This window comes from Ornithodoros turicata, chromosome 3, assembly GCF_037126465.1.
Source record: "Ornithodoros turicata isolate Travis chromosome 3, ASM3712646v1, whole genome shotgun sequence".
NCBI lineage: Eukaryota > Metazoa > Arthropoda > Arachnida > Ixodida > Argasidae > Ornithodoros > Ornithodoros turicata.
In genome coordinates this window covers 103,550,183-103,577,279 of record NC_088203.1, presented here as the reverse complement: position 1 = coordinate 103,577,279, position 27,097 = coordinate 103,550,183, and the positions used below count along the sequence as shown (strand labels likewise).

Genomic DNA, 27,097 nt, shown 5'->3' with positions numbered 1-27,097 from the left:
TCAGGGAGATTGTGACACGCCGTCCCGATGCAGCACTGACGCTGGTAACGGCACTGGTGCCCTTGAGATAGTGCGCAAGAGTCGGTTCTTTGCATCGATGTGAACCTGCATTGGAAGTTTCACAGAGCAGAGGGTAATATAGAAGCGAAGAAAACGGGCACGGCAAATACCGAAACTCACGCGGTCGTGACGTCACAGCCCTCGCCGCAACCAGTGAGGCCCCGCACGAGAAGTCACGTGCTCACGGCTGCCAATGGGAATGGACGCAGCTCTGAGCGCTTTGCTCGGGGCTGTGCTCGAGGGCTTGTATCTAAGCTTTATCCGCTGTATGGGCATGGATCGTGGCTAAGTACGACACGAATAATTTTTTCCTCAGTATTCTGGCGTGCAGTACAGTGCGTCCATGATGTAATGACCCACATCTATGAAAGTATGCCAACCCCTTTTAGGTAGTGACTCTCGGAGCGCATAAGGGTTGGGTCTTCATTTGAACCACTACACCGAAGACATCCACTACGTGGCAACGGTCCGTGATACCTTACCTGCATATGCTAAGAGGCAGGGCACGAGGACACTTTAAGGACGTGCGCTAGTGAATACCTTCGTTATTGAGGATTTCACCGTGCTGCCTGCAGTTCACGGAACTACTGTTGAGATTTTATCCTTGGCTGAACTGGGCGCCGACGTCAGTGAGTCTTCAATTTGCTTGACAAGGCAGGAACTGCAAGACAAAGGAAGGGGGAAACCCGATGTGTTCTTCGTTCAGTGTTCCTACTGTTCGTGTCCTGTTTGACACCGCTCCACTCTCGTGCATTAGACATAGAACCACTTATAGTCGAACAGGTCATGTTCTAATTTTGCCCTCATGCCAGTTGTGTGGGTCTTCTGCAACGTATTACGCGAGCCGTTGCTCTTTGATGCTGCAATCTAGGTTACGATATCTCGTCTCAAACAAATGTACGCATAAACCAATGGGTATGAGAAACTATCCTCGCCGGTGTCTGTCGGTCTCGGCCGTACTGATGAGCACGACGGAACATCGATTTAAGGCACCGCCGGGTCCCCATTTTCCTGCAGACGTTCCCGGGCAAGGCCCACATCGAAGTGGATGCATTGCGACCTCTTGCAAGCTTTCAATGTCATCTGAGGTGATACGGGATGACCAGCACAGGGTGCGCTGCAACTGGAATGCATATCTGTAACTGGGTCATCTCTTGTTCGGTGAGCAGCTGATCTCTTCTGTGCCCAGGGCGTGAGTCGTGACGTTGCCCACATACGTGAGGCCGACAACGGCAAGCCCTACCACCACCACCACCACCACCTCTTCTGTGCTGTTGGACGCGCTGTGCCTGCGTCTTCAGTGATTAACGAGTGCATCTGCTGTTCTGCTGGTACGACGTGACCGTTTTGTGTCTAGAACAGTCGTCAGCTGTGAAGCAGGCATGTGCAAGAACGCTAGAGGCTCAGCCAAACGTAGTCCAATGTGATCAAATTTGTAAAATTGAAAAAATACCCACCCTGCTAACAGATATACCTGTTACAGTACTTAGCGTCCATCCCGGAGGTACCTTAAGCCGTCCGGCTTGTGGGGTTGTTGTTAGCTGGAACATTATTAGACCTATACTACGTGGGACGTTCGTTGAGGAACTGTGGCGACCATCTTATGATAAGAAGCCAGCGAGGTGAGAGCTTCTGCAGCGAAGTTTGCCAACGCACATGCATAACAAAAAAAGTAACTCCGGTCAATATATCTTGTTGCGAGGTCCCCCCGGATGTCCCGGATGTCGTCGAATGAACGCAAAAGTGGCACTTCCACGCAGATATTGACCGTGTTCCACAAAGTCGCGTTCTTCACGCTCTGGTATTCTTCCGCGAACATTAACCACCCTTGTGTGTTGTTATCAGTAAAGCCCTAGCAAGGTCGGTGCTTACGCTCTGCACAAATACCACACTTGATGGTCCGTGCAATCCCGGTTAATTTCAAACGGACGACAAATATGCTAAAAAAAAAGTTACGGGGCACAATGTGCGAATCCTCAATGTCGACAATGCTACGGTATACAAAAGAATACTCCATCTCGAAAGCGCAGTATGAAACCTTTTAATTTTCACATATAGTGCCGTACATCCCCACCGTACTTTAATTTCTACCAAATTTCGCCATTCCATGTTTTCGTTGCTTCCAGCATATTTTACGCACTTTCAAAGTGTCCAAAAGAGTAGGCGCGCTATCGTCGTGCGTCGGAGTCCACCGTCGTGTGAGGAGTAGAGGGCGCGCCTGTCGTCTGCGTGGCCGCAGATGCTCGTCGTCTCCTTGCGTCGTGCACTTGGTCCAGGGTCTCCATCTCGACGGACGTCATGAAGTACACGTAGACGCCCACGATGAAAACAACAGTGCAGGCAAGGAGCACCACAAGGAGCACGGACTTCCTAGTCTCTGTATCCCAAGTGGGTTCACGCCGCCCAGATGGAGCCGATTTTTTCTCTTCTGCACTCATGGCGGAAGTTCAGTGGTTGCGGTGGCAATGGTGTTGGACGTCAGCGTTTCCACGAACTCACACCCGAAACTTTCACTTTTCCGAGGGTATGAGGAAAATTGGATTGAGATAATACGAGGGTAGGCTGAAAAGTAACGCCTCCATCTTCATAATTTGGTACGGATGGGAATATTTTAATAAATCAAACGCAGGAATAAAGTTTAGAATATCCTCTTTAATTACCTATATTCGCGTTTCCACCTAATCACCAGACTATTGGATACATTTCCGACAACGGTGAACAAGTTTTTCGAAGCCGTCACGGTTGGTGGTGGTGGTAGGGCTTGCCGTTGTCGGCCTCACGAATGTGGGCAACGTCACGACTCACGCCCTGAGGGAATGTGCGTCCTGGGCCGACTTCTAAGGGAACTGTGCCGACATATGTCTGAAAGCGTCTGAGGAAAACCCAGGAAAAACTCCAGACGGCACAGCCAGCACCGGGATTCGAACCCGGGTACCTCCCAGTCTCTACGTGACATGGCCAGCACGCTAACCACTGAGCCACGGGAGCCGTCACGGTAGAAGCGGACACTCTGTCTCCGCAACCAGCCTCTCACAGTTCTCTCAACTTCGTCATCCGATTCATATCGGTGTCTCCGTAGTTCTTCTTTCATCTTTGGAAACGGATGGAAGTCAGACGGCGCCAAATCTGGACTGTATGGAGGATGCGGTAAGGTTCAACCGTTCATTTCAGTGGTTGCTGTCACTGGATGTCCACCTCTTTGTTTGTCACGCGAGTCAGATGTTCCCACCTCACCAATCGCAAACTTGCTGCCCCAACGACGCACAGTGCTCACATCAACACAATCACCGTAAACGGCTTGCATTCTCTCATGAATTTTCTTGGGGGTGACACCTTCTGCTGTCAATAATTCAGTGACAGCACGTTGCTTCAATCGCATTGACAGATAGAGCCTGAAGTTTTCGGGAAATATTTTTTTCTAAATTCGGGGGGTAAAAATCGGGTAAATAAACATGTGCACTAAATTCATGCGAATTCGGGTGAAAAAACTTCCATTACGCTAAAATCGGGGAGAAATCGGGCTCAGTTATTCAAACTAACTGTAGCGATTTGGTACAGACGGTGATGTAACTACATTTTTCTGCCAAACAAGTAAGTTGGTGCATTCCTACAGACATCCCAGAGAGGGCAATTTGCCTGGCAAAAATCGGGTTTCACCCTAAAGAGGTAACCTTCAATTCGGGGTGCAAATTCGGGGAAGAATCGGGTAAAACCCTAAAACTTCAGGCTCTATTGACAGACCATCTGCGCAGGGCTCCATTCTTTACGCCGTCACAACACAACCGTTCACTACTAAGGCTTCCTGCTTACCGGATCTGAAGAGCAGAGTCTAAAGAATACTCCTATACCTGCTGCACCGTGGTGCTGCCATCTGTTGGGGAGTTATGAAGGTGGAGGCATTACTTTTCAGCCTACCCTCGTAAATCCGTATTACTCTAGACGAGAATAAAAACCGATAAATGGGACGCCAAAAGTTTCAGCGGTCTGCGGATGCTTTCGGTATGTCTGTCGTCTTTCCAAATAAGTGCTGTTCGCGCTAAAAAAATAAAAAATTGTTTCAGCTGTAGGCACCCTTCTAGCTGTAGGCGTACAATAATATTACAACGCCTGGAAGACAGATTAACTCTTATCGAAGGTGTCTATGATTTGATTTGATTTATGATTTTCGAAACTCTTCTATACCATATTGGGCATAAAAAAACGACTGATCTTCCAATTCCCAACCTGTCGTTTTAGAGTACTTTTGTGAAGACTCGGAGGTGGTGGGTTCGAATCATACAATCGACTGTGCTGTCTGAGGTTTTCCCTGAGTTTTCCGAATACTTTTCAGGTGAATGTCGACCCAGTTGCCCCTGAAGTCGACCTAGGACGCCTAATAACCCCCCCCCCTCCCTGTCCCCTACTCCTTCATGCTACCCCATCTCCATCTGTCCACATCCGTACGCCGCTCATAGCCATACTTGTTTCGCGGCGCTAGCGTGTAATTTAATATATATATACAGTGAACCTTCGCTAATATGACCCCCGATAATCTGACATACGCACTTTACGACCATACTCCTGGGGAACAATGCAGTGAAATCTCTGCAAATCCCCCCCGTTAATATGACAATTCCACATTATGACCAAAATTTTCGGGAACGACCATGGTCATATTAACGAGGGTTCACTGTATATATACCAGCAACCCCATTCTACAAGATTCATCAGTTATATTCCCGCCATGTTCGCTCTGCGCCCCCGAGAACGACTTATCTCCCTCGCAATGTGAATATCTACATGAGAATTTGCAGGTATATACCCCAACGTCTGTTCGGGTGTTCCGGCGCTTCCTCAAAAAAAAATAATGGTTGGACACAGTTAAAGGTGCCGGTCCAGTGCCCCGAACGTATCGCCACACTACTCTCCGCACCCTCTAGCCCCCGCACACACAACCGACTTCAACTCACAGAGGGAAGGGGGCGCTGCCGACCAGCCTGTTTATGGGCGAAAGCTTTCAGCGTGATTGCGTGCTTGAGTTGCCCCCGCGGCGCGCGCTTCCATCGCCCGTGTCGCTCAGCCTCCGCGTCGCCAAGATGCTATTCTTCTTCTTCTTCTTCTTCTTGTACGGAGAATGAAATGCTTGTATCTGGAACTCGGGTTCCTACGCAGCTGGGCCCGGGATTAACTTGAGGCCCCTCTTTTCTTGGGTCCTCCATGGGTTGTTAGGACTATACATGTTGTATTTTTCCTATAAGAGCTCGCGGTGCTTTTCTTGCCCCGTACTTTTTGTGGCCAACCGATATGAGGTCCCTGGCTTTCCAGAAGGGTGTCGTTACGCATTGCTTGCCTCTTTTGCTTGAGGTTTTTTTCGTAGCGTATTGCCCCAGAAAAAACCTTCCCCTTTTATCTCGTGTTGTTATTTGTTACATTATTGCTTACGTGTAATTTGTTTTAGAAAAACAGTAAACTGTCGCTACCAGCATGATATTTGCTGGCAATTAAAAATCTGTTTTTTTTTTTTTGTACACTTTTAGAAACCATGTGGTGTTGTGAATACCCGCAGTTGACCCATCTCTTTGATGGCTTTGGTGTCTCTGTTTCTGAACCATGTTACTTTCAGTTTATGACATCAATATTTTGTCCATAACTGCTTCTTGTCAGGTAACGTACCTGATACAACCTCGATACCTGACACGTATCGCAGCTTTCGAAACATCTGCGAAAAATAACACTTTCGTATATACTTAGATGCGTACCGACTTTCATTATCGACTGATAGATGTTTAAAAAAAATAGAAAAATAAGATACGGTGAAACGCGTCTATGAAACTTCGAACCCCTGAGGTACATTTTTCATATATACGGGTTTGGGAATATTGGGACTGGTGAGTGAAAGCGGTCGCTTTGTATCAATGAACTGCTCGTATTTTGTGTGCTCTAGCGTGTCGAATTCACCCGGTAACTTGAAGTTCATTGTCCGTTGCAGGAACACCTCTTAGATCTTCATTGCAGCAAGAAGAAAGGTACGCTCTCATTTTGTTGTCTCTCTTTCATCACTGATGCCTCTGCACTAACCATTTCGTTAACCGTACCTCCATCTTTTAATTGGTATGCACGTGTCCTTCTGTGCTGCATGTCAAGTGGTATGCTGTAAAGTTAGCTTCCCCTCACATGTACTACCTGTGCAGTAGAGCACCCTTTACAGGAGCATTTTATTTTATTTTTCTCTAATGGGGGGAATTGTGGGTATATTGGTAGAGATGCAAACAGCAACTCTGATTATCATCATTGGGGTGTAGGAATGCATCGAACGCGTAGATACATAATGTAGCACGGGATATGAACTGGGACTTCGCTGGTTACGGCTGAACGTTCCGCTGGTTTACGCGTCTCTACACCGTACCGAGATAGCCTCCTCACTGAACTGCACCACTCTATGCGGAATGGTGCTGTACATCGAGTACATACTGCTTAGCTGCGGGCGATACACAGCAAGTCGTGAAGTGCTACGGAGTGCATTGGACAGATATGTCAACGGGCCTATTGAAATCAAGAAAGTATTCCGCGAGAGCAAGCTGCGAACATTCTGCTTTGTGACTCTCTCAGTAATATTGTGAAACGCGCTTCCTTTTACAAATCTGGTGTAGCGAAACTCGCCCTCCCTGAGCGTGTTTGGGGTCGCTGGCGCAGTGTACGGGCTTGGGTAGCACATCACCGTACTTCTTACCCAAACCGGATATTCGCCTTTGGCATAAATCTCCTCCCAACAATGTGTGCGTTGTACCAAATATTATCCGAGATATGAAGGAGTGAAGGACGGTAGAAGTGCTCTGCCCCATATCCGTGCTGTTCCGCCGTATTTTGCTCTCCACCTTAATCGTGCGAGTGTCTAAACGGAGTTCACCTGTCAGAATATGAGACACCGTAATATACGCCGTATTATAGTTATGTGTAATGTGCGAGAAAACGGAGGAAGTTTATCTTCATGAAAGGAATGTATTTCACTCTTGACTGCTTTAGACGTCGCTTCTATGTGCACGCTCCCACTCCCACTGTTGCGTAGCCCACTCTTTCGAGGACCCACGCGTCTGTTTGAGCACCTGTAAATAGCGTGACAAAATGGCGTAGATGCAGGCTAGCTGGTGGATCAACTTCATAATGTAATGTAAAATTCCATAATGTAACTCCATAATGTAAAACTCCATAATGTAAACCTCCATAATGTAAAATTCCATAATGTAACTCCATAATGTAAAACTCCATAATGTAAAATTCCATAATGTAACTCCATAATGTAAAATTCCATAATGTAAAACTCCATAATGTAAAACTCCATAATGTAACTCCATAATGTAAAACTCCATAATGTAACTCCATAATGTAAAACTCCATAATGTAAAATTCCATAATGTAACTCCATAATGTAAAATTCCATAATGTAAAACTCCATAATGTATAATTCCATAATGTAAAACTCCATAATTTATAATTCCATAATGTAAAACTCCATAATGTAAAATTCCATAATGTAACTCCATAATGTAAAACTCCATAATGTAAAACTTCATATTGTAAAATTCCATAATGTAACTCCATAATGTAAAACTCCATAATGTAAAAGCCTGAGTCTGGGCACACAGAGGGACGACACACGTGTTCTCGTTTGTAAATCATTCATGAGGAGGCGACGATATCGCGGTACTGAAAGGCCTAATTTTTCGAGTTTAGATGTCTTTCACAGATTCTGGACGTATTCCTTTAAAATGAGCGAAGGTCGGGTGGGTTTAAGCTAGAAAAGTCATATCCTACATATAGTTAATTAATTATATACAATGGGATCTAAGCGTAACGCACACGCCGCGTTATATTTCCTGAGTTTACTGCGAGCTAATCACATTATCTCTGCTCGAATCTCCGTTGATGGGCGCACATCGATGGCAGTGCATACATTTGGGTCGTCCCTAGAATAACACGGCCTTTGTGTCTACTTAGAGAGACGTGTTAAGCCCTGCCGAGAGTGTATGAAAAGATTATTTAAATAGGGTCACCCCAAAATGAGCAAGAACCAAAACCCCCGCCGACGTTAACCCCGCAGGATTAACCTAATCCGTGGCTAAATATTTTTCGCCTCCCCGGCTGTTTCAATCGAGCGAAGTGCAAGGGGAGAAGTGTTGACGCATGCGCTTTACATTGATTATCGTTGTCGTACCGGAGGGCGCTCTGTGTGTAAGGTCTTTATGACGGGGGAGTGATAAACAGCAGTGCGATTTTTAGAAACTTCGAGCCTAGGCAGTTACAACAGACCGAACAGTAGAATTGAGAGTTGTGTGTAATAGGTCTATTTATTTTCAGTTAACTTTCTTTCTCTCTCTTTTTTTTTTTACCTGTAGTTTGAACAGTGCGACAATTTTGGAAAAGGAAAAAAAATGAAATATCGCCTCTCGTGTTCGCTCCCTTTTGCCAGGGCGCGGAAACACATATACATATATGAGGATAATAAGAAGCAAATTTATTCATTACGGGGCACACTGATCATGCCGCCGTTTTATCCCGCATAACAATGAAGCACTCAGGCGAGGCTCGAGCTCGAATGCTCATGGATTGACGGGCTCTAAAATAACCCCCCATCTTAAGCGGCATTTACACGGTCTGAAGCGGACAGATTACAGTGCGACTCATTGGCAGTTCTTTGGGTTCGTCATCAGTGTTGGCAACGCGACTGCGCGGCACGCCGCCTGTCAGTTTGACACTTTCCTAAAGCGAACTTTACAGACTAAGGTTTAAATAAGGGAGGTGTCGAAAAGGCCGAACCACAGCTCGACTCGAAAGCGGACTTGTTCAGCGCTCGTCAAGTGCACACCACACTGGCACGACTTGACAAGGCGACTGTTTCGGACGGGAAGGACATGCATTCACCCTACATATTTTCATGAAACACGCACACAAGAACGAGGCAGGTGACATCGGTGGAAATTACCTAGCTGAGGCTGGCACACAAACAGACCAAGTGACAGTATGGCTTAGATGCAGGCCAGCTGGAAAACTCCATAGTGCAAAAGCCCGAGTACAAACAGATGGACGACACCAACGCAGACGAAGACAGAACGAAGCATATACGAGGGCATGCCAGCTCTCCGTCCCAATGTATCTCCTATGGAACACGTTTTATGCTTTTTCTCGGTAACCACCGCGCAGATTTTGACGCCGGTGGTTTCACTATAAAGAGGAAGACGAGATGAATTAGATAACGGGACAGAATTCTGAAACATGTCGTATGTATTTTACTGCGACGTCACAAATGTGAAAAAAATACACATTTTTTCTCGTCCCTCTTTGAAGAGGTTTTTATTAAACTTCTATAGCCACTGCGAAAATAGTGTCCTGTTATTTTTTCTCGAAATATTTCAGGAATCGATAGACACCAAATTTATATGTCTACCTTTTCGTTTTTATAAAAAAAACATGAAATGTGAGTACACATACACACCGACTGAAAGCCCAGTGAACCATGTCACTATGTGTCGCCATCTGTTGTGGAACAGGAAAAACCGCGCGGAACATTTTGACGATATCCATCCGCCGAGCAAGCGAGGAGGTTGGAGGTGGCTGGTTCCTTCATCTTCTCTCTCTCCCCTTTACTTTCATGGCTCACGGACTTAGGCATGGCCTTTGCGACCAGTACAAAATGTTTCTTATCTGCTCGTAAAGGGATTATCCTCTGAACATGAGAGATTGATGTTCTGAGGCTGGAACAACATAGAAGGGACAAAGGTGTGGGTTCGACTCCTACCGCTGGCTAACCTTTTCAGTGACTTTCATCTCTCACCTTTTATCCTCTGAGCCTGCATATACTCGTGGCCCGTGTAATGTAGAGTCACTAAATAAGCTTCGCTTCAGAGTATCGACACTGAAGTCCAAGGGAGAGCAGGAGCGCCATCTTGTTTCCGCACCACACCGGTACCATCCCGAATTGAGGATCGAAGACGGCTAACATAATGCTCCCTGTGGGATAGAGGAGCGTGTATGATTGTTGTGCGATAATCTGTGTATTGTCCCGAGGATGTCAAGGTGAGCTCAAAACCGTCAACTGCTGCTTGCAAACGAAAGGAACATTTCACCCGCGCACGATAGATGGCATCGTGCGCTAAAGTGCGCGTGGGTAGCGCGGCGCCGAAACAAGATGGCGCATGCTCGCTCTTGGAACTCAGTGTCGATACTCTGAAGCGAAGCTTATTTAATGACTCTAGTGTAATGTAAAGAGAAAGCACACTGAGACCTAAGACCAACAACTCTCTTATTTTTTTCTCTTTCTCTCTGTGCACGGTGCGCGTAAAGAGAAGTGAGACGAATTTGTGAGCTTCACATGAAACGTCAATTTGCCCGATTATGCCGGTTCGAGTTTGCGCGGACTCAGTCAAATGTTTGAACTGTCTCATAAGGCTAACGAGAATCTCTCGTATTTCCTGTTAGTGCAAGCCGAGCTTTACAGCCATTCCAGTAACGTTCAACAGAACGGTCCTGTAATGTTCGTAATGCGGAAACAATGCTCAGAAATTCTACCTTCGCCTCCCATAATAATAATTCGCCCTTTTCTTTTGTTTTCACTGCACGCCTCAGTCATTTCCGAACTCATGAAGTATTCCCGGTTGCGAAATCCCCGATCTCAAAATTCACGTTGTGTAGGCAAAAATGGTCCCGCAAGCGCATGCGCTACCAAAAATACAGGGGCGGACGTAGGGTGCTTCGGAATTCCACCAATCAGAGAGGATTTATTTTGACACCTTTATTTTGAAGAGTGGATTTCGTGTAGTGTATTTGTGCGATTTGGTTTTGCTACCGTGGATACCTGACAGAATTTACACTTGAAAATTTATTTTGAAAAGTGGATTGTTACATGATTTATTTTTAAATGTTTTGTTCTTCAGTGATTTATTTGGGCGTCATCCCATTCAATGAGCAACATAAAATCGACAGAATTTTTTTTTTTTTTTTCATCAGCGCTCCAGGTGAACCAATAAGAAAAATCGATCAAACGACCGCTGCCGTTTCGATCAAACGGCTTTGGATCAAATGGCTTTCGACGAAATGTCCCGCGTTCAATCAAAAGGTTCCCGCGGGACCAATTTTGCCGCCCACGCAAAAAGGGACCATTTTTTCTGGAACTCAGCGAGGTGACAGCCTCCGAAAAACCGGCCTCTCGTGTGAGTGTAAAATGTCGAAATCGACCGAATTACACGTTTTCAAGTTTGGATTGAATTAACTGAGACCTCAGCGTCCAACACGACGAAATCTGGAGGTAAAAAATTACGCTTCAGGAGTTCTTAAAAATAAAAGAAAGCACATACTTTCTTTTTCCACATGAAATATGAGGAGGTCGAACTGCACTTTTTCCTACACTGAAACAACAACCTGTTATGTTGTCAAGTGACCGTTATTACTTTTTTTTTTTACTCTATGTTCTTTTATTATTTATCGCATCGTTCTTGGCGTCCAGGGAAAAAAAAGAAAGAAACAGTCTCTGTTGGAAATATCGCGACTCCCGCTGCGAGGCCACGCCGTTCGACCTTGGCTGGTTTCGTGTGTGTCGACCCAAAGCCTTTATCCTCCTCCTCCTCCCCCCACCCGATCCCCCTTTCTTTCTACGGCTTGGTAAACGGGGACGATTAGAGTCACTAACGACGGAAATTTTGTGAAGTATTTTGCACCAACGCCTTGAAAATGAATTCAGATATCTGGTAATACTTACCAGAAATATATATCCCAAAATGTCATTTTTACACGAATAATAGAGGTATTATCAAGGTAAATTGCGTGTGAGCGAGTGCAGGAATAAAATACTGTCACTTCGAGCACTAGGTTTTGCAGATCGGCATTGTAAGCGCGGTGTGCGGGCAGTGTTTATAGCCTAATGTACAGCCGCTAGTACATCCAGTTGAGAGCCTCCGAGATACCGACATCGCGGGAGAGCTTTGATAGCACATGAAGTAACTTTTCCGTGGTCATCTCCTGATTTCTTTAGTTGGCAATCGACTAGTCCTCAGACTCAGTGCTGGCAGCCTTCGTTTATAATACTATCTGTGCCCATATTACCATCCATACTATCCGATCACATTTGTGCGTCGGCATATAGCAAGTATGCGCAAGTACAATAATACGAAGAGCAACGAAAAATTCCATAATCAGTCAGTACAGACGCCAGTGACTTGTGAAAACGGTAAATATAGCAACAAAATAAAAATAACAAAGTAGTCATACAGCAATAGGAGACAAGCAAAAGGACGTGAGGGTCCCGAATCGAACTACGGACCTTTCGTCTCAAAGTCTGACACTTTACCTCTCGACAAACAGCGCAGGGCAGCGTGGCGCCTTAAACTCGCGACCTCAACCGTGCGCAATGGCGATTATTTCGAAGTCGGAGGCGACCGGCGTGATAAGGCACGGCGAGCGTGGCGCCATCTAGGCTCTGGCAAATCGTGAATCGGAGTTGCTGCCGGACTGGTATGCCATCTTAACGCCCAAAGACATCGGGAGTCTTTGTGTTCGTCTCTTTGCGTCAGCTTCCTTAATTTCCATCCGTTTAAGTTTGGAGTAGGGGGATAATAACGGATGTTTACCCGCCCTTATTTCATCACTCACTGTTTCTGGCGGTTTGTAAATTCTCTAGCGGCGGAAATGTTTCTCTACGCTTTAAAGGGGACCGTTCTTTCAACATTGCGTACAATGTCCTCGCGTTTCTTTTGAGGTAATTCGTGTCCGGTAATAGACGAGTTCAGAAAATCCCAGGGTGCTTAGAGCCGCTTTGAACTGTGGGAGTTTACTAATACGAAAGAAATGGGTGGCCTCCAAACTGTTCCTATTCCTCCCCCTACCGGTCCATTGTCCACGACGTGTCAAGGTCAGCGAAAGCAAAATGTGGAGGATTATTCCTCGTTCCCCCGCTCAGCAAGCGCCCAGGATGCAATGCGTGCTCAAAGAGCTATGGCATTTTCTGAACTCGTCTATTCCTCAAGTTCCGTCCTCAATCCTCAGGCACGGTCCTCTCAGTCCCATTTACCTCGTTCGCACTTCCTCGTGATGTCCGACAAGGTGAAACCCAGTGTGTCTTTCTCGTGTGTCTCAAAAGACTACGCCGATTTAGGTGCTGGGATTTTACGTTTGACCGCTCCAGGCTGACACTTTTAATGCATCGAGTGATACGTCTTATAGTCTCAGTACAGCTCACTTATCCAACGCTGACCTCAGTCCCCATAAAATAAGCCATTGTCTACCTCTATTTTCTTTTATCACTCGCGTTTTAGCTCCCTCCTTCCGTCTCTGTCTGTCGTCGTCGTCTACAAAGCCTGCTAAACCACCCTCTGAGCTTCCTTCCTCCACTCCTATAGTACGGATGGAGATCAATAAACAGGCACGACGCTTCCCCCCCATCGCTCTGCTAATGCACTCTGCGCGCAACTTAATTCCAGTGGAGGGTCTCGTGGGAAACAAAAATCTCGCGTCCGTCCAACGCCGCCTCTCGTTCCGATCACGCGGCACTACCTGGCGTCCGTCCACAACAATGGTCCAAATGATGATGGCCCACGTGTCCCACGCACTTCGCTTCACGCTTCGGGCTTTTGCTTCGTCGGGCGTGACCGGGAAAATTTCTCTGTCGCCTTTCAGTTTCTACGCTTACGAGCACACTCTTAAAAATGAACTTCACCGCATAGCACGCTCCAAGCCAACCATCATCGCGAATGATATCGTTATCTGCCCTGATTTGTTGAAAACTGGAGGCGTACGCCTTTTCTGTGACAATTATGAACAGCATAAGTGTCACAAAAAAGGCGTACGCCTCCCGTTTTCAACAAATCACTGCAGATAACGGTATCATTCGAGATGATGGTTGGCTAGGAGCGTGCTATGCGGTGAAGTTCATGTTTAAGAGTGCAGGTGAACTCAGAAAATTGTCGGCTGGAAGTACGACTGTGGGAATGTGTTACGTGCAAAAACAACAACAACAACAACAAAAAAGAAAGCTCCCCAAGCTGTATCCCTTGCCAATAGAGGTCATAATAACTCATTTTTCTTGTCACATATATGACTCCCTTTTGGAGAGTACAATTACTCTGTAAAAGGAGTCTCCTCACTCCCACAGGGGAGTAATATTACTCTCTTGCTTCCTACCGGATAGTAATATTACCCTCCAGTAGGAGGGTAATAGACCGTAGCCACACTCCATAAAGGAAGTGAGGAGATACCGTTTTGAGAGTAATTGTACTCTCCAAGAAGGAGTCATGTATGTGGCAAGAAAAAGAAGTTAAAGTACACCCCTTTTTTTTAAGAGTGTAGTACCAAGGGTCGGTAGGCACGTCAAGCTGCTTCATTGAGCTCGACCCCACCCTTTGCGAATGACACGAATACAGAATTGATTGAATTGAATCGAATACGAATTTCAAGTAGACGAAGGCTACCTCACTGGTCTGTCCTTCGCGTGTGAAGAAACTTATTTCTTGAAACCACGAGTGATCATCGTTGGTGTACACCAGCTTTCCCCACTGATGGGATTGCTAACCATCAGTTCGTCTGCAAGGTGTAACAGGTTAGGTGCCATGTTAAACCTCCTGTGAAGTTAGTTTCGCCACACGTGTACCCTTTGTGCGGCGAAGTACCCTTTACAGGTGCTACTTCTTCCTATTCACTCGGATGTTTGTGGATCTTCCAGTCTACTTCGACTCGGTTCGTAATTGAATTACTTTTCATTTATTATTTTTATTTACGACATACTATCAGCCCTAAGGCTACAATGGGAGAGTGGTACAACATAAGAAATGACTGTACATACAAGAAATGAGACGATCAATATTTACACCGATGATACTGTCGTGTCTATTTTAGCGAGTGTCATTCTTAAAATGTCAAAAATAATTAACACTACTGCAACTTAACACATGACACGGCATCTGGTTTCATTCGCTTAGTGCGCGGGGAAGAACGAAAAACGAAAACAGTCTGTGCGAAAATTCTGCGAAGTGTTTGTCATGAGTACCCCATAGCTGCCTACCAACAAAAGACTTTAAACACAGGGATTTGTCTGTAAGTAACATGTTTCAGTTAATGCAAGTACACAAGCTTTAACCTGCTGACGTCAAATCTTTTTGCCACAGTCGGAAGACTCGCCGCAGTACGTCAAGACGATACAGATACCGTTGAACTATGACTGGTTATAAATAGAACACAAAGCCTTATTCTGTAGCCTTTCTAATTCAGACACAGCGATTTTAGTGTAGTAATGCCTCACAGGACACGCGTATTCTATAATGGACACTATTGAAGTGCTGTATGCGACGACGTTAGTGCTTTCAGGTGCACCGAATTTTAAGGACCGTTTCAGTTTCACAGACCGTGGGGTTTTTTTTAACGTTTTTTCAGGTACACTTTTTACGTGCGTGTTACGAGATACACTCGATTAAATATAAACACCAAGATACTTGTAGAATTTGGCGTAATTAATCAGTTTCGACGTACTTGACGGGTCTTCCAACGGGTCTTCCAACTTCTTCTTGCCGGTCACAGACCGACAAAAGCGAAATTATGCTGACAAGCTAGTGCATGACTCCGAGCTAAACCCGAGACAAGGAGTACAGACGTTGAACAGCTCCATGCACGCAGGAGAAGAGCGTTCGGTTGAATCTGTTTGTCACAAACAGCTTTTAAATAACCCCTTTACATCAGCGCGAAAAAACAACTGACCTTAATTATGCCGTGTCATTGCCGAAAAATATGGCTGAGGACGAATCAGAACTGTATGTTAGGGTTTACACGTGCGTTATATCCTTATTCGATTTTCCGAAAGCTGTTATTTATGGGTTTCGATATTTGATGCCATCCAACACTGTATTGAACGCGCGGGTCGAAACCCGCGTGAGGACGCCAGCAACTTCGCGACGTGGTACAAATTGCTTAGGCACATTGTTATCCGCACACAGTGCATTGTATACACAATACGCTGTGTGCGGTGACCGTATACCGCACGTTAAAGAACCCCCTCACGTGTACTGTGGCGACTTGAACTCCCGAATCATTAATGAATAATTGTCTACGCATTAATTTCTCTCTATTCCATTCTTCTTCGGGTTCTTCTTTACAGTGAAGCCTAGAACACTCATCGGCCACATTGCTCCTAGGGATGGATCTAAAAAAACTTCGGAAAACGTAAATCCTGCGTGACCGTTCACATTACAACTCCCACCATCTTTTTCAGGCTGAACGAATGCGCCCCTATCTCCGAAGAAGGCGCATCCGAGGCACACAAAGCGCAAACAGAATTAAAGCCCTCTATCACGCACTTAGCTCTGACTCGAAACCTAAAAATTATTTACTCACTTCCTCTTTTAATAGACGGCTCGACGAGCTCGCCTAACCTACTCGACGCGTACTGCAAGTTGTATTTTGCCGCGACTTAAGTGCGTGTGTGTGTCTAGATCTGTCTGCCAACACGGTAAACAGAAAGCGGCGGGTAATCGGATTTCGGTTGGCAACTCTGGTCGCTCCTCGTGTAGGCGCGCGGAAATAGGTTTTGATTGTGTGGCGGCTCCTTCACGTGAAGAGGTTTTAACTGAGTCCTTCTAAGTGTGTTTGCGTACCAGTGCGCGTTTTGTCAAGATGGGTCTCTGTAAATAAGGAGCCATCTTCGATTGCGTCGCATCAATGCGTGGATGAGTTTGAGATGTGGAGTGCTTGTCGAGCAAGCCGTGAGATCGACTCGCTATTTACAGAGGACGACACTGCGGATGAAACGATACTGGAATCAATCAGCTGAAGGAAGCACGTGTGGATTTCCTTTCTCTCTCTCTCTCTCTCTCTCTCTTTCTCTCTCTCTCTCTCTTTTATTCTGCTCCAGTCTTCCCGTTTCTGCGTGACTCAGTGTTGTTTGTTGTGGCGGAAACACTCAAACCTTGGCGGTTTTCGGACGATTTCGAAAATAATTTCTCGCCTTAGCGGACCCTAAACAGCTTCGCTCTCACGACGGGAGTAATATATTTGGGTGAAGGCTGCGTGTCGTAGAGCCAATTCACCGCCCCTGCTGTTGTAGTAAAACGAACAGCCAGTGAGTGGTGAGAGTCCGATAATATAAACGGCTAAATTATCGTATTTTCTTATTTGTAACGCGCACGGTATACAAAACTGTACCATGCCGAGGCAGCGCGTGTTCTCCATTCCAAATTTGTTTCCCGGTTAGAGACCTCCCTAAGTAGATGTCGAACTACAGCATATACAGGGTGTTCAAAATTAAGCTTTCACGAGCGCTACGCAAACACAGCGATGACAGGAAACCGGATGATAACTTTACGCTACTTGCGTAAGAAACAGGTGCTGCTAATTATGTAGCACCTGTTTCTTACTCAAGCAACAGAAAAAGTAGCACCAGTTTTCTTTTGTTCGCCTATTTATAAAGTGCTAGCCCTGCCGCAAATACGTGAACGGACTATACAGGGTGTTCAAAATTAAGCTTTCGCTAGCACTTTATAAAGAGGCGAAGAAAAGAAAACTGGCTGCTATTTTTCTGTTCCTTGAGTGAGAAACAGGTGCTACATAATTGCCAGCACCTGTTTCTTACACAAGTAGCGTAAAGTTGTCATCCGGTTTCCTGTCATCGCTGTGTTTGCGTAGCGCTCGTGAAAGCTTAATTTTGAACACACCCTGTATACGGGATGTTTCTTTTTATATTGTCTGCAGATTTTTTTTTTATAAAAAACTATGAGAGCAGTTGCACTATACGGCATGTGCGTAATGCCGTATAATGTAAATGTGAGCCGCTAAAATACGGTAATTAGCGGGTTTCGGGCATATGTGAGATACCAGAGTGGGAAACAGTCCTCGTTGAAAGCTTTTTTTGTTTTTTAATCCTTAAAGGAGCTCGTGTGTTTGAATATCCATCGCCTAATATCGCTATGCACATGAACCGAAACCGTGCGCCTCAGGAGCGCATCACCTTCGTCGTCGACGTCGACTTATCTGGGCCGCAAAGCGGTGAGGTAACAAGGTGATTGCCGTGAACCGGTAGATCTGGCCAGCAGATGAGCACGTACTCCAATAGTCTTATCAATCGTCTCCAATCCAAATAGTCTTATTTATATGTAGACACACAGCAAAGCTCGGCGATCGATATTCCAGAGTTCGTGCTCGTTTCACGATTTCATAAAAATAGATATGTCTTAAACGAGGATTGTCTCCCATTCTGTTATCTCAGTTTTGCCCGAAAGTCCATAATTAAGCAGTTACTTAATGAGTTTTAGGTAATTAATCATACAGTACTCTCTCAGTACAGTATACAGCTCGGAGAGGATGTCCCCCTGCCCGTATAAACCCACCTGCAAAAACGGCATCTGTGCTGCTCTCGCAGCTTTATTATTTAAGAAAAAACTGTAAATATTAAAAGAAAAACTGACCGTGTATACACTACGACTAGTAGTATGTGTAGCTGTATACTATATGAGTATGACTTATTGATACGCAAAGAGCGGCTAGAAAGCAAGCGAGCTGGTGATATCTGGTCTCCGTAACGAACCCTGAGACTGGGGTAGAAACACTTAAGACTCGTATTTGTGTGTTTCTGCCCCAGTCTCAGGGTTCGTTATGGAGATATTGATACGTGCTACAGACTTCATCGAGTATATTTAGATTTAGATATTTTGGTTTAATGGCGCCATTGTGCTATACCTAAAGGGTGAACCGCATGGCACGAAAAACTGTCCGAAAACTGGCCGAACCGAAATCGGGACCCAACTTTTTTCTGTGCATCACCGCATGCTACCGAAATGCACCCCGAATTTCGGCCGAAGACTTCTGGCCTTGGGGAACATCGCCTTTCAACCATCCAGGTCAATGAGACAATCCCCGTATTCATAGGGGTAGAAGTCGTACACACGGCAACAGTAAACCCGATTGTTACGTCATCGTTGCTATGGTTCTCCTTCCGGCTGAATAGCCATTGGATGCTCCTACTTTTTCGGTTGGCGTCACTTCCCATTTCAGAGGAGAAATCTGTCTTGGCCAGATCGGGCCGAATTCGGCACGGAATTCTGTTCTCCGAAAAAAGTTCGGTCCCGAATTCGGTTCGGAAAGAATTCGGACGCTTTTCGGGCCATGCGGTTCACGCTTAACGAAAGCAACTATGGCGCGAGCAACACCCCTTGGAAAACACCGTATATACTTGGCGTACTTCCGTCCTCTTTGCGTGGAAGCTTTCGCTCGCCATAGATAACCACACCGATGGGGCTGATATGTCCGTACTCTATTTGCTTCTACTGTGACAGTTTATCAAAAGCTAAGTAATGAGTCCTTCGCCGGGCACATGCGTATATATAGTTCCACGTCAAACTCTCCATTGACTCGTTCACTTATCGAGGCCTGCAATATTTTCTTGTCTCTAGGGGCACTATGTTATGCGTGGAAAATACGTGCAATCTACTGTCGCTACACTCTAAGAAAAAAAAAGGAGTAAAACGGGGAGCAATTGCAGCTTCTGCTCCCCTAGTCTGCAATTACTCCCCATTTTAGTCCCCTACCCCGACATTTACTCCCCAGGACTGCAAATTGTCACTGAACTTCGCGAATGGTCTCCTGAATGCAACAGTCTACGTAAATATGTGCCCTTGGTCAATTTGAACGGCATAAGGCTGTATAACCCAGCCAACGTAGCAATTTTCCAGCCACACAGAGTAAGTAACAGCGCATCTTTCTTCGCAAATTATGCCCTATGTATGGCGCAAGATTTTATATCACTCGATATATCACGGTTGACGGTTAGCTTCAAAGTATTTTCATGCACGCACACGAATTATGTATTTGGGACTCTTACAACAGCGCGCGAAATGCAGTCTCCACTCTGTGACATTCATTTACTCCCGAAAGGGACTATTTTTTGTGGCAATGCATTTAGTCCCCAAAAGGAGTAAAAATACTCCTTTTTTTCTTAGAGTGTATATGAGCGGTGTACAGAGGGGGACAGATGGAGAGAGATCATCAGGAAGAGGCAGACAAATCTTACGTGTAACATCGCAACACCATTACTAGTATTCGACATTAGGAATGGGCAGGGAATTAGTACGCGTCCTTCGCCATGCGTCCCATAGATGACGACATCCGTCTGGAATACCTCAGGGGGCACTGTGGGTGGTAGGATACGAACCCACCATCTTCCAGTCCTTGGCATGACGTTGGCATCCATGCGGCAACGCCCTGGCGCGCGTAGCTGGCAGCGCCTGAGCACAGGTATAGCATAGTAGCGGCGCTCATTGCACAAGCACGGGTGGCGCTATACGATGCTGCGGTGCTCACGTGCTGCCAGGAACGCGCCCCTGGTGGATAATTTCGTATAACGCGGCGCGATAGTTTTGTTTTAAACGTCGACGACATTTCCGGTTGACTCAAAGCGGAGAAAACAAATAAGCGAAACCAATTTTCTCGAATGAGGCGAAGTTTCTCATCACTTCAGGAGGTGAGCAAACTGGCCCTTTTTCTTTCACTTCCATCGATAGAATGAGTCCCAATCGTGCTATCCGTTCTGCTGGTTGTACAGTTGATAACATCGTGATAGCTGCTGGGCTTTCTCCTATACTATGGCGGGCTATTCCTACGGGCTCGGACCAGACTGCTGGACATTTCTTTTTCTTCATCACACACACACGAACGCTGCATATCACGAAAAAAACGCCAACAGGAGCAGAATCAGCGAACCCAACTTAACCATAATCCCCGAAAACCAGAACGAGACCAAGAAAACCAACAAAGCACCGAAAGGAAAAGAACAAAGCTGAGGCCGAGAGAACATCTCGCTGCTGTGCCGCTGAAGGAAGAATTGTGTTTATGTAATGATAAATACCTAAAAAAGGGGCTTCCTTCTCCCGCTGTACCCTCCTCTCCCTTCCTCTCTCCTCTTCGTCTCCCGTTACTCTGTTCCGATTGGCTTAGCCAGGTCCCGCCTCCGTTGTTTGGCAACCACCAATCGCGGAGCTCAAAGAGAGGGCACGCTACCTTTTTCTTTTTTTTTTAGTCTCCCAATTTTTTTTTTCTATCTTTTTTTTTTCTCCCGACCTCGCTTCTTCTGCCCTTATGGACTGTACTGAATGTTGAAGACCGGTACAGTGTCTTTTTCTTGCGCGTTGGCGCAGTTTGTTTTCTCCACTCGGTGTATTTTTTACGGGATTGTAAAATTTTGTGTATTCTGGAGGAGGCTGGGAGTGAAGCTTTTTTGGCTACCGCCGTTAGACTGCTTTATTATTTACGCCTTTGGCGATAGTCTTCGTGTATTCCTCTCCTTCTACTTTCTGTCTCCTTTCGAGATGGCCAGCATACACAAAGTCTGCTTCATTCTCGTTAATAAATAATTTCCGTCTCGAAGTTTTGAAGATAAAGTTGCGATTGAAGAAAGTTCGAGGCCATTGTGTGGATATCACTGCTCGAGTTACTCTTGGTATATGCACGGCTTGGCGCTCGTCGTGATGGGGCAGTGCCCAAAGACTCGCGACGACGCTTCACCCGCTTATACCATTGTAAACTGTATTGCAATATAGCGTGTGCAAGAACACCACCTGTGAGTGGAGTTGAGACATTCGAAACGAATATGAAACACTGAAAAAGTGGAACACTCTCTTCTTCGTCTTGTTTATTCTTATTATCACTGCTCGTTTGTCAGTGTACCTGGCTAAAGTGAGGCCAGTTTAATAATAGTAATAACATTATTAATAGTTCATTCACACATATCATCACACATAATCACGCGTATCGGGAACACTAAAGCAGGAATCATTTCAAGAACATGGTGAGAAGGAATGAGCACTTCATTGATTTATTTCTGTTCCAAGAACGGCATAAGTCGCGAGAAGGGTGCATGTGCAAGCGCTAATCCTGTAAACGTATTTTTATTCGCGATGTATTAATTTTCGCGAATTTCGCGACTGCTAGCAAATCGCGAAAAAAATGTACTCGCGAACACAGCTTGACGTTTATCCCGCGTATAAGGAAACGGCCCTGGAATCGCAAAATTAAATACTCGCGAATAACTTCGCAAATGACTGAATGCGCGATTCGCGAAAATTAATACACCGCGAATAAAAATACGCTTACATATTGGCAGAACAAACCAAGAGCAGTAGTTCACTTTGTCCATGGATCAGATGTGTGGAAACTACTTTTGTTTTGTAATGCATCACCGTTACTTTTCCGCTCAGAAGTAATCCATTTTACTAATTGCTTTTTGTTGTTAGTAATACATTACCAATGCCATTACTTCCATTAAGTAACGTCATTACTTTGGCATTACATTGTGCCAAAAGTATGTAATAAAGGCCCTGCGTTGTATCAGTCACTCGAATATTCCCCAAATCGGTGCAAGTGAATTTTTGCATATATGAAATAGTGCATATTTTAGATATATTGCAACTCCGAAGTAGCTGCTGCATGCTCAGTGCCAGAGAAACACAGCCAATTGCTCGTTACAGTGCAGAGGCTTTTGTCTTTCCTTCATTCTCCTTTGACTGAAAAGTGTTAGAAGAGAATAGGGGTGATGACACCATCTGTACTCGTGTTTGCCTACCGGGGAATACCTGGTCATTGTTGAAGACGGCTGGGAAAAGACAGGGATTTTCCCGATTTTTAACTATTGGCTTTAGACAATGCCACAACATTCATTCCAAGTAATCAGTAATGCCATGACGCATTACTACGTCAAAATGTAATGCATTACGTATTATGTAATGCATGATTGCAGAGGTGCCGTACCTCTGCCCACCTCTTTCATGGAGCCCTAAAGTGGACTTAGTTCTTCCGGAGCGCTGCAATCGCAAAGCTCTGTCGCGTGTTTTGATTTTAATCGTTCTTTTTATTTCGCAGCTTTCTTCTAATGCCGAAAGAAAGAGTGTATCTTGTTAAAAGGAGAGTGGTCTGCCTTTCTAGCCGACATTTCGGCCCCTAGACCGCTATCTTAAAAGCTACCTAATTAATCTTACGTAATTAAGTAATTAGGAAGTACGAAAAATGCCTGCGACAACATACGATACACGGCTGATAACAACATTCAGTTGGTTTCATTTCCGTACACTCTTAAAAATGAACTTCACCGCATAGCACGCTCCTAGCCAACCACCATCTTGAATGATATCTTTATCTGCCCTGATTTGTTGAAAACGGGAGGCGTACGCCATTTTTGTGACACTTATGATGTTCATAAGTGTCACAAAAAAGGCGTACGCCTCCCATTTTCAACAAATCAGGGCAGATAACGATATCACTCGAGATGGTGGTTGGCTAGGAGCGTGCTATGCGGTGAAGTTCATTTTTAAGAGTGTAGAGCGCTCGGTATTTTTCCTTTTTTTTTTTTTTTAATCTTGCTGCGTGCTATAGTCAGGGCACAACAACCGCATTTAAATGATGCATGGTCGCCTCGTCATGAATATGATGCGTGAGGAATGTTATCAAATAACAGAAAATAGCTACATGTGCAAAAATAGTTCGCACATGGAACACAGCCTATGATAAAGGACACAGATGCGAACGAGATTTAATACTAGTGCCAATTGCTTAAAAGGGTTTAGTACACTTATAGTCGATCGAACAAACGTTGCAATCACAATCCCGTTACGATTTCACTTTAATTCCAAATGGATGTCTTTTATGCAGCCATATTCTGGTGGGATTTCTCCCCTTTCTCTCTTTCTTTCTTTTTTTCTTTTTTTTTTTTTACATTTGGTTTGCTCATTTTAGTGGCTCTGTAAAACTTCCAGATATCACGCTTTGACGTCGAACAGCATCCATTCGCTGGGTTCGTTTGCTACACGACATCTACCTGGCTCAGCAATAAGCATCTGGTTATCTCTCATGCGCGATGGTGCTCCGCAGCTACTGCAGTGACCGCCTCATTGCACATTCCGATTGCTGGATAATGTTGCCTCATGCAACATAATCCGGGACAATGCACACACACAAAAAAAGAAAAAAGAAAAAAAAAAACGATTGCCACCAGCGTGTTTCCAAGTGGTCGTGGCCACACGGGGTGAGCCCGCTGAAATGGAGTCTTCATTCAGAAAATCTCCCCGACGACAAAAACGAAACTCGACCGTGGTCCGCCCCGCAAAAAACCGGAACTCCCTTTCGACTTCCGGTTCGGTTTCGGCGACCCACTTCCGGTTTCTAGATACTTCCGGGCGCCATCTTTCTTCGTGACATTCTTTACCCCCCCCCCCCCCCCCTATTTCCATCCCTGGAGGCTTTACTTAATGCGTCCGCTTTTTGATAGGCAACAAAAATACGCAGCATAAACGAACGGGAAAAGAAGAAGAAAAACGTAGCTGTTGTTCGTATTTTGGAACCCGGGGTGAGTGGGCGTTGCTGATTGGCGGTTTCGTGGTCACGTGCCGAGCGGCACGTGCAGGTTTTGGCGGAGAACGCGCGTGCAGTGGATCATGAGAATGGCGAGCTAATGAGTGGTTTGGGTCTCCTTTTACCTCAAAGGCTGCCGCCATCTCTCTCTTTTTAGTTTTCGTGGCATTTGCTGAGTCGATTTTAAAGTGAATTAGCAGCACTGTGAAGATACACGACGATGGCAAGATTCGTCGCACGAGATTAGATAATGATGAGCACGCGCTTCTTTTTTCTGGTATTCTATTCCTGATAGTTTGCACGCGTTTGAATTTGTAGTTGGGATCTATATGTGGAGCGTACTAAATATGCACGGTCTAAACATATCAAGGTCACTCAACTATATCACTCGTTACTACTCGTCATATAGCGGTGCCGCCTTACGCGCGTGAGCAGGAAAAAAATTACTTGCATATGTAGAAAAATTTACAATACTAAAGCCCCGTGACCGTTAGCACTTATAAAATTAGGTCAATTACTTCGGTTATTAGGGAAATATCTCAAGAAAATATTCTGAACATAAAACATTGTTTGTTATTATTATTACTGTTAAAACAAAGCCGTGATGATATTTCGAGTCTGTGCACCTCGCGGCAACTTGTGTTCACAGCGAATCGATGGATCGAGTTTCACTCCATTAAATCAGCTGAAAAGAAGATCGAAAAGTCTTTTTTATCTTCGTTTTTTACGTGCAAGCACTCCTAGTGCTTGACGGGCCTTTTAAAAAATCAGTAGCATCTCATTTCGGTCAAAGTCTCATTACGGTTGATGTCTCGTTACGGTCAAATGTCTTACTACGCCGAATCATAACGAGCAAGAAGCTGCCTGACTGCTACAGTTCGGATGCTTGTGTATCACGTATAGTATACATTCCAATGAACTTTGCTTCGTTTTTCAAAACACCTTGTGCCTTAGTAAACGTCTTTAGTTTCAAGTAAGCAGTTGTCCCGTGAAGTTCTTCCTTGTTTTCGTCTCTTGTGCTGCTTTTATGATGCACCGCTAATAACTACCCCGTATCGCGAGTGTTGCCCAATAATCATTTATGTAATCCCGGAGTGTCTCGTTAGGTTCAACATAGCCACATTTGCTTCGCGACGCTAACACGAAAAAAAAAAAAAAAGACTGAACGACTGTAATTGTGCAAAAAGGACACGTTAGGTGTTCTCCCAAGCTAAGTGTGCTGCGGGACAGCGGACAGCGTATAGTAAAGGTACCGTAACACCTGGTGTGAGACAACCCTGATTTTTGTGGGGAACACTGGCGCTCATGTATTCAGCATTTCTTTCTTTTCGCTCGTTTGCTTGTTTTTTAATGTCTTTTGTGTGTGTTTGACAGAGAGAGAGACTTTACTTGTGATTTTGGTCTCCACGCGGCACGCAGTATATACAAACGTCGCTGCGTTGACCCCTGTTATGCGCGTGCAATGTATAGTTTTGCCGTCGTACTTGACAGTTAATGTTGGTGTCTACTTCGCCACAGTGCTGCCCGCGATTTTCAGTTTTATTTTCCTAAGAAACTATTAATATAAGACGAAAATAAGGGACGAGCTTACGCTATTGGTGACAGGGTACAAGTTGCTTAGACACGCCGTCTTCCGCGAGGGACGTTAAATACGGGGCGCCGTGTGATGAGCTTTCATCGCACGTTAAAGAACCCTCAGGTGGGCCAAAGCAATCCACAGACCGACCGCTGTGGCGTCGCTCATGATCTCAGTTGTCTCGCGACGTAAACACCCAATTATTAACAAAACAAAAAACTTACGCTATTGAATGGTCTCACTTTATGATATTGCGCGTCAACTGGACCCAATGCAGACACATAGAGTAGGCAGACTGCCCATACATCCGTTTCTCACTCACTTAAAAAAGTTCCGGAAAACAGAGGGAAACCTGGGTCGCTCTCGCAGCAGAACGGATATACGTATGCTGCACTAGCTCACTGTTGGTGACTCCCGGTCAGTGTGATTGCGAGGCAGCAACACCCCTCTTTCCCCGGCGAAGGGGTGGGGATGGTACCAGGCAATGCACTTAGTGCGCGGGGAGCCCTTGTGTTGGGAGTTATGAATCTAATTTGCCTGTCTCTGCCTTTTTCTCCGGCGGCAGAGAAAGCCTTCACTCATGCGAGTGGGGAAGAGGGGGTGGGGGGGTCTTAAAACACGTCCCATTATGTTATGATGCCTCCCACTGTCGCGTGACCTGTTCAGTTTTCTTTCTTTTCTTTTCTTTTTTTCTTTTCTGTGTGTATTGAGTTGGATGGCGTGGCAGACGCTTATACGTTGTTTTGTTTCATTCACTTTGCCGTTTAGATTGGTATAAGAAAATGGTGAAACGGTACGAGCCGGCTCGCTCAGTACAAACTTTTTCCTTAAAAATATTCGCAAATATTACTGGTAAAAACTGTGTCCGAGTTCTTTGAAGGCTTACAGTCATGCAGTGTCAAAAACTCGTGTTTATAGTCCTTCCCGAGAACGTTGCATCAACTGCACTCTTAAAAATGAACTTCACCGCCTAGCACGCTCCTAGCCAACCATCATCTCGAATGATATCGTTATCTGCCCTGATTTGCTAAAAACGGCAGGCGTAAGCCTTTTTTTTCTTTCTTTTTTTTTACAATTATGAACTGCATAAGTGTCACAAAAAAGGCGTACGCCTCCCCTTTT

At 45.3% G+C, this 27,097-nt stretch overlaps 1 protein-coding gene across 5 annotated transcripts in view; it reads left to right on the top strand.

Moving 5' to 3' along the window:
* Positions 1–27,097, top strand: part of LOC135389067 (S phase cyclin A-associated protein in the endoplasmic reticulum-like) — a 158,171-nt gene that overhangs the window by 74,957 nt on the left and 56,117 nt on the right. For all 5 annotated transcript variants that reach the window (XR_010421566.1, XM_064619031.1, XM_064619030.1 and 2 more), the window contains one exon: positions 6,029–6,065. Coding sequence is in view for 4 of the 5 variants with exons in the window: in XM_064619031.1 (XP_064475101.1) it covers positions 6,029–6,065 (37 nt within the window). In the remaining variant the exon portion in view is untranslated. The remainder of the gene's footprint in view (positions 1–6,028; positions 6,066–27,097) is intronic.